The sequence below is a fragment of the Molothrus aeneus genome, chromosome 14 (assembly GCF_037042795.1).
Source record: "Molothrus aeneus isolate 106 chromosome 14, BPBGC_Maene_1.0, whole genome shotgun sequence".
In the NCBI taxonomy this organism is placed as follows: Eukaryota; Metazoa; Chordata; class Aves; order Passeriformes; family Icteridae; genus Molothrus; species Molothrus aeneus.
In genome coordinates, this window is record NC_089659.1 from 13,374,835 (window position 1) to 13,382,034 (window position 7,200).

At 48.0% G+C, this 7,200-nt stretch overlaps 1 protein-coding gene across 1 annotated transcript; it reads left to right on the top strand.

Annotated features, from left to right (window-relative positions):
- The first annotated feature begins 731 nt into the window (after positions 1-731).
- On the top strand, positions 732-4,258 carry LOC136562690 (adrenodoxin-like). Its single transcript, XM_066559662.1, has 4 exons — positions 732-964; positions 3,204-3,328; positions 3,752-3,881; positions 4,138-4,258. The coding sequence occupies exons 1-4, from the start codon at positions 732-734 to the stop codon at positions 4,256-4,258; spliced, it is 609 nt and encodes a 202-aa protein (XP_066415759.1).
- The last annotated feature ends 2,942 nt before the right edge of the window (positions 4,259-7,200 follow it).

A 7,200-nucleotide genomic window follows, 5' to 3' on the forward strand; every position in this document is an offset into this window, starting at 1 on the left:
TTGGCCCTCAAATTCATATTGATTTACCCTGTAAAGGAGGGTAGACTAAACCAGTGACTGTTTCTGGGAATAAGTTAAGAGTTTTCTTCTGCAAGGTTTCAAAGCTTAGTAGTGTGGATTATCAGCATGAAATGAATTATAGTTATCTGCACCTTTATGGTACTTTTCAGCAGAGAGTTTAGCAAATGAGCAGCTAAGTGTGGCTGCTTCTCACCACCATGTGAAGTAAGTGAATATTCACATTTTAGAGATGGGAGCCTGGTGTATTGGGTAAGGCAGTGATGTGGCTGGATGCCATCTTGTCAAGAGCAGAATTCATGTCTTCACTCCATTGCTGTAGGAACTGTGTCCCCCTCTCCTCAAGGCAGCAGACATTGGCTCTCCTGCCTCTCTGCTCTTCCAGCCCTCAACTTGCAACTCCTTGTATGATTAGGCATCACAAGTAATATTTCTCCTGAAATTTGATTTAGTTCTGGCTCCTAAAAGGGAAGTCTGTAAAGAGAAAAAAGTGAGCATTGCTCGGAAATGGGCATGTGGAGGTGATGTTTCACATGTTCCTGTGCTTCCACCAATTCCCATGCCCTGCTGGGCTGGACTGCAGCAAGATCCAAGCACAATCCCTTTGTCCATCCTTCCTTCCTGCTTCCCCTCCCTCCTCCCTCCCTCCATCCCCAGGGAGGCTGTCCTACTATTTCATTTTTTTTTTCCTTCCCCCCATCCTCCCCAGCTGTATGTATAAATGCCTAATCAAGCTGTCCTTGCATCAGAGGACAGCCCAGGGGACAGGGAGCAGGATGGCTCACGGCATCCTGGGGCTCCTGAGGCCCCTGCAGAGCAGACTGAGCGCCAGCAGAACTCGCCTGGTTCTTCTCTGTGCTGTGACTGCGCAGCACCAGAGCCCAGCAAGGGGCTGGGCAGAGAGAGGCTTCAGCTCCTCGCACCAGGATGCCCCTGGGGAGTCCAGGTGGGTCAAATGCTGCCTTGTTGCATCCACAGGGATGGAGGCACCTCTGCCTTGCCCTGTGGCAGGAAGAGGAGAGAGGCCAGCCAAGCCGTGGCCTCTGGGAGGTGGAGGATGAAACCTCCAGCTTGGGGGAGCAGCTGATGGGGAGGAAGGTGGTGCCAGGACCCAGCCTGAGAGGAGCTGCTTCCCATCCCTGGAGCTATGGGGACCTGTCAGAGGTGCTGGTCCTGCCTCCAGAGCTGTGGGGGCCACAGATAGTGGCTGGGAACCATCTCATGAAGGTGACAAAGAGTTCTTTGGCCCTTTTCCACAGCAGGAACTACTGCAGGTTCCCTGCCAGCCTTTCCTCTCTCTGCTTCAGAGATAGTTCAGGAAGAGAAGGTAAAATAAATGTAATTTGTGGATCTCATAGACTAGTATGATCTAGGTCAGACTGTAATCTGCTACGCATTGAGAGAGAGATCCAACCATCGCAGAAAATACAATAAACTACTTTGCTATCTGACCATAGAGAAAAGTCATAGATAACCCCACTTGGTGGGATTTATGAAGACTCATTATCAATGGGATTTCTTTCTAATTGGTTTGCTGCTTATGAAATTATCTCTGGCAGTACTTGTAGGCATCTTGCTATGGCCTTGGAAAGTATCTTTTAGGGAAAACATTGATGGGGGAAGAACTGATTTCTTGAAACCTCCTTCACCACTTTGCTGTGTCACAAAAGGTTTGAGATTTTATTTTTTTAAAAGGAAATAATCAGTTGGCATACACTGAATTTACAGTGTTGAGTTTATCACATCCTGATAAGATCTTTCCAAACCTCTGACCATTATCCAGCTAAAAAAATCAATTTGGTTTCACCACTAAGTGGCATTCTATCACTTTACCATTTCTATTTTGTAACAAATTATTTCACCCATAAAGATAAACCAAACATGGCCTAAAAACATGCCTATTTGCCATTCAAATGGAATAAATTAGTCTGATCCATCAGAAACGAGGATTCTTTTGTTTTGTTTTGACATTTGAGGGCTAGTCTTTAAATTGCATATTTAGAAATATCTGTAGGTACTATATGAAGGAAACTGATGTATGTTGTCAACCTGATGAAAGAGAAGCTTCTGCCACTGGAGAATGCCCTGGGCTTTGGGATAATGGGCACTTGGGCAGTGCCACACTGAGAGTTACTGGACACAAGGCCCAACCACTTCCAGGGTGTTGCCTTCTTTCAGCACAGGAGCTGGGACCTTTGGGTAACCTCCTATATCTAAGTGATAGATATATATATATATCTATATCTAAGTGAGCATTTGGTACGGACACTAAGAAAAAAAACCTGTTTGCTCATGTACTTCCTCTAGCAAATATAACAGTCTCAAGATACACTTGTCTTGGTGAGAAATCCTGAACGCTGCTGTCAGGGTAGGATCCTTCTCCAGATTGGTGTGAGAGCCTGGTCAGGAGGAGATGAACTAGATGCTGGTTCTCTCTCATCTGTAGATTCCCTTTCTGCAGTTATCATTAAGAGAAGCTGATGGCTATGTTCTTAACTCTTGGCCAGATTAAATCTTGCAGGCTGTCAAAATAATTAGCAATTTTTCTTGAGCATGGATCACATCAGCTCAGAGGAAGTTACTCAGCCCAGTAGCTCTGTAAAAGCTGGGGCTGGGCATGTCTCACCACAAGAAGGCTCCCTGTGATGGAGTAAAGGAAAGGCGTGGGCATTTCATGGAAGAAAAAGCAGCAGAAAAGGAACAATCATCAAGTAATCCCCTTGGGAAAGGGAAGGGGAAGCAAAACATGAATGACAACAGCCCTTCTTGCTGTATTAGTATCTGATCCTGAGCACTTTGCTTGTAATTGCATTGGTCTACCCAGGATTAACAGCCCAGACCTGGGATCTGCAAATGCTCTGCCTGCCTACCCATGCTCCCTCTGCCAGCCAGCCCAAGCAGGGGCAGCATGTGAAGAGCACCTGCACTTGTTTGTGCACAGATAGACATTTATTCTCTGGGCTGTTTGATAAAATGGGAAATATTTTGGGGCAACTCAGATTTGGCTGCCACTGAGAACTGATAATTTGAATTTTTTCTCATATGCGTGGCACAATCCTTTGAGAAAGTGTTTGTGTGCACATTTCCCTCTAAGTGCCATGTCTCTAGCACTCAGCCAAAAGACCTCAGTTGTGGATGTGCAGAAAAGGATGGGCTCCTCTGATTTTTGCAAATTTGTCTTACAGCCCTGAGGATCAGGTGACAGTGCATTTTATAAATCGGGATGGAGAGCGACTAACGACCACAGCCAAAGAAGGGGAGACTTTGCTGGAAGTGGTAGTCAATCACAACTTGGCCATTGATGGATTTGGTAGGTGCTGCAGCAGGATATGTGCATGGGCTGTTAGGGCCAGTGGGTACTTAGGAAGAGTGCAACAATATGCCACTGTGTTCTGCCAAGACCATGAACAAGCTTCCCTTCCCCACCAGCTGCTTGCTGGGTGGCTCACCATGCTGAGATGGCAATGTAACCTCACACTGTCACACTGCCATTCCAGCAGCCTCTGTCAGTGCTTTTGGCTGCATGGAGCTGATGTAAAAATTTGAAAACTGATGGTGATTCTCCCAGACAAGAGGCAGGCTTGAAACTGCATCCATCTGTTGTGTTTCCTAGCATCTCTTTTGACATGCTCCAGATCTGTTAAACGGCCTTTTCTCACACTATTCCTAAAGATGGTCTCTCTCACCCCCTTATTTTTCCTGATTTGCTGTCCTTTCCTTGCTTCTCCACCAGGTGCCTGTGAAGGGACATTAGCCTGCTCTACCTGTCACCTCATCTTTGACAAGGACACCTTCCAAAAGCTTGATGCCATCTCAGATGAAGAGCTAGACATGCTGGACTTGGCATATGGGCTCACTGACACGTAAGCCTCCCTGCTGATCACAGCAGATCCTCAAGCCTCTGAGGCAGATTCTCACCATGTGGCACCTCTTTCCAAGAGGATGGGGCTTGTTCTGTATTACAGCTGTGCCTTGAGAGCTGCTTTCTCTTGAGGGACAGCAGATCTCTAACAGGAGCTTTAGTGAAAAGCCATCCTGAATCAGACATCCCAGTGTGGGTGGGGGATTTCTCCCTTTACCTGGGGAACAGAGGAGCCTCACTTCATGTTTTCTTCTCAGATCACGCCTTGGCTGCCAGGTGTGCGTTAAGAAGTCGATGGATGGTGTGACACTGAGGGTCCCCATGGATGTGTCGGACATGAGGAGGCAGCTGGAGGTTGGAAAGCAAAGCAAACAGTGACTGGAAACGACTGCTGCACAGCTTACACCCTCATTTAGGTGTGGCAGGGTACTTAGCTCTTGGTTGACGCTATTGCTTTTTGTGGCTGGCTCGCAGTAGGCCATAAAGGTCTGATTTAGTATAAAAGGCATGTTTGGCAAATCTCTTATTTGAACAAGGCAGCATGCTTAATAGGGTCTTTGGTATGTGTTTTAAGTGCTTAAATGCTTTGCTGAACCAACTGAATTAAAGTGTATGGCTTTATATTTCCCTGGGTGGGTGTCAGTAAATATCTCTGCTGTATGTGACTTGCTTTCTCCTTTGAAATTTAAGAATTCTGCTATTCTGAGTAACTGCTGAGAATTTTGCAAGGCTTGGCTCTTTAAAAGTGGAGCAGACTTTTCCAATTTGGGAAGCTTAAGAAGAGATTGCTGTTTGCAAGTCAGTGTACTGATGGGCTTGGTGATGTAGGTGACTTGAGTTTGGTCAGCAAGAACATACTCAGGACATTTGTGTACTGACAGTTCCTGTAAGCAGGAACCACTTCTATGAACTTGAGATGTTTCGGGTCCCTGAATTGTTCTGTGCTGTGAGCAGCCACTTTCTCCAAATGTTAAATCTTCTCATTGCTGTACTACCCCACCTGTCAAATAAAATTCTAACAATGAGCCTTTTAGACCAACAAGATGAACTGTTCTGGTACCATGAGCCTGGCTGGAACAGAAGGAGATGGATGAAATTTGGTTGTCTGTATTAAATGCAGCACTGCCAGCTGATCAAAGGAGGTGATTGTCCTGCTGTACTCAGCACTGGTGGGGCCTCACCTGGGATACTCCAGGTAGTAAAAGTAAAAAAGACTATTCTGTTCGAGAGGGTCCAGAGTAGGACCATGAGAATGATGAAAAGTCTGGAGGGGAAGCTTTATGAGGAGTGGTTGAGGTGACTTGGTTTGTTCAACCGGGACAAGAGGAGACCAAGGTGAGACTTCATGATGTTCTTCAACATCTTCACAACGAGAAGCAGAGGGGCAGGTATCAAGCTCTTCAGTCTCATGACCAGTGACAGGACTCGAGAAAATAGCACGAAGCTGAGTCAGGGGAAATTTAGGTTGGATCTCAGGAAAAGGTTCTTCACCCAGAGGGTGGCTGGGCCCTGGAACAGACTCTCCAGGGCAGCAGCACACAGCCTGAGCTAAGAATCGTTTGGACAATACTCCTCGGCACATTATGGCATTCTTGGCACGTCCTGCACAGGGCCTGGAGTCGGACTCGATGATCCTGAAGGGTCCCTTGAACGCAGGATATTCTACGGTTCTGCGGTTCTGTGATTTACGGAATGTCAGCGCGACCGTGGGGCCCAGGCCGCGGGGCTGCTGTGGCGGCGCTCTGCCGCCAGGGGGCGCGCGCGGGGCGGCGGCGGCTGCGAGGAGAACGAGGATGAGGAGGGGGAGGCCGCGGTGGCGGCGGGGCCGCTGAGCTGTGCCCGTCCCTCCTCCTTCTTCTCGCCCTGAGCGGTGCCTGGGCCTGTCTCGGGGAGCCACAGCTGCCATTTGTGTCTAATGGTCTCTGTGCACATCCATGCCTTCCTACTGCGGACCCCTGCGGCCTGCTGTCCCTGTGGGCACAGGTGATGAGTGATCTGTGACTCCTCTCAATGGGCTTTGTGTTCCTCTCGGATCCTTCATGGAAAAATCGGTACAAATGTTTATCCCTGCCAGAAATTTATCCTTAGCAGAAGGGTACCTGCAGGAAGAATTTCTGGCATGGGCCAGAACCATGTGCTGTAAGAGGTGATGGCAGCAGGGTAGGTTTTTGCAGGGTCCCAGCCCTGTCTGGGGACCATGGATGTGGTGATGTACTAAGGCTTCAGCCTTGTGACTGCCATGTGACAGTAGAGCCCTTTGCTTTGTCATACATCAGAAAAATCTTCCAGGCCGTGCCTGTTTCTCCCAAACCTCTTCTCCTCCAACTTGTCCCAGGTTTACTGTAAAAAAAAGAAAGAGAACAAATATGGATTAAATGAAAGCAGCTAAGCCATCACCTTCAGTAGCACTTCAAGTCTCTTGCAAAGCCAAGGTGATCTGGAGCTTTGCAGTCCCACTCCTCGGTCCCCACCTTGGTGTAGGCAGGAAGCTGGAGCCCAGGCTGCTGCTGGAAAAGGTCAGCTCTCTGCACACATCCTGGCAGGACAGCAAGAGAGGGAGCAGCTTCTGGGTTGGAAGGGTTGAATGACTGCTGTGTTCCTCTTCAGAGTGTGGGTGACCTCTGAAGAAAGAGTTTCTAGGACAAGCTGTTAGCATGGAAATGCAGCGAGTCAGAGTAGCCCATGCTGCTCTGGTGGGGCTGCCTGTCCCTCGAAGGTTTCCTGGTATAACAGAGAGGCCCCTGCACAAAGGAGCTGCTACAAAGGATAAGGGAGAGTATGTCTTGGAAGACTGGCTTTCCTGACAGTTGAAACATCAGAAACAGAATTGGAAAGTTTAAAGTAAACTACAGCTGCCTCAGGCACTTCTGTCACGTTTCTGTCAGCCTGCAGGATAAGGAAAGAAATCATATATCCTGAACAGAAATAAGATGAGGCTGCATGAGTCATTTCTCTTCCAGGCAGATGAGCTGGACTTGTTTGGCCTTGGTCTAAATTGGGAGCAGGCCCTGAAGGCTCCTCGCGTCCTGGGTGGTGACCATGGAACACGACTTCCCAAGAGCTGCATCTGGTGGGGCAGTGGGCAGGGCTTTCAGTGTGTGACAGGCCAGCGTGGTCTAATGATCTAAAAAAGGGCAGAGAAAGAAGGGAAACCTGTTTGCATCTCAGGGCCATACATTAATGGAAAGTGTGGCCTTTCTGGAGCAGAAATCCAACCAAGTGTCTGTGCATTTGTTATTTCTTGTTACAAGCAAGCTGGGGGCTGTGGAACATTTTCAAGATTGGTTTCTGGCTCATAGAAATGAAGGGCTGTGAATTTC

Excerpts from the sequence above, each read along its gene's own strand:
- LOC136562690 (XM_066559662.1), top strand. The coding sequence starts at position 732 with ATGTATAAATGCCTAATCAAGCTGTCCTTGCATCAGAGGACAGCCCAG. Across the intron at positions 965-3,203 it reads GATGCCCCTGGGGAGTCCAG|CCCTGAGGATCAGGTGACAG; the intron begins GTGGGTCAAATG and ends TTTGTCTTACAG. Across the intron at positions 3,329-3,751 it reads CTTGGCCATTGATGGATTTG|GTGCCTGTGAAGGGACATTA; the intron begins GTAGGTGCTGCA and ends CTTCTCCACCAG.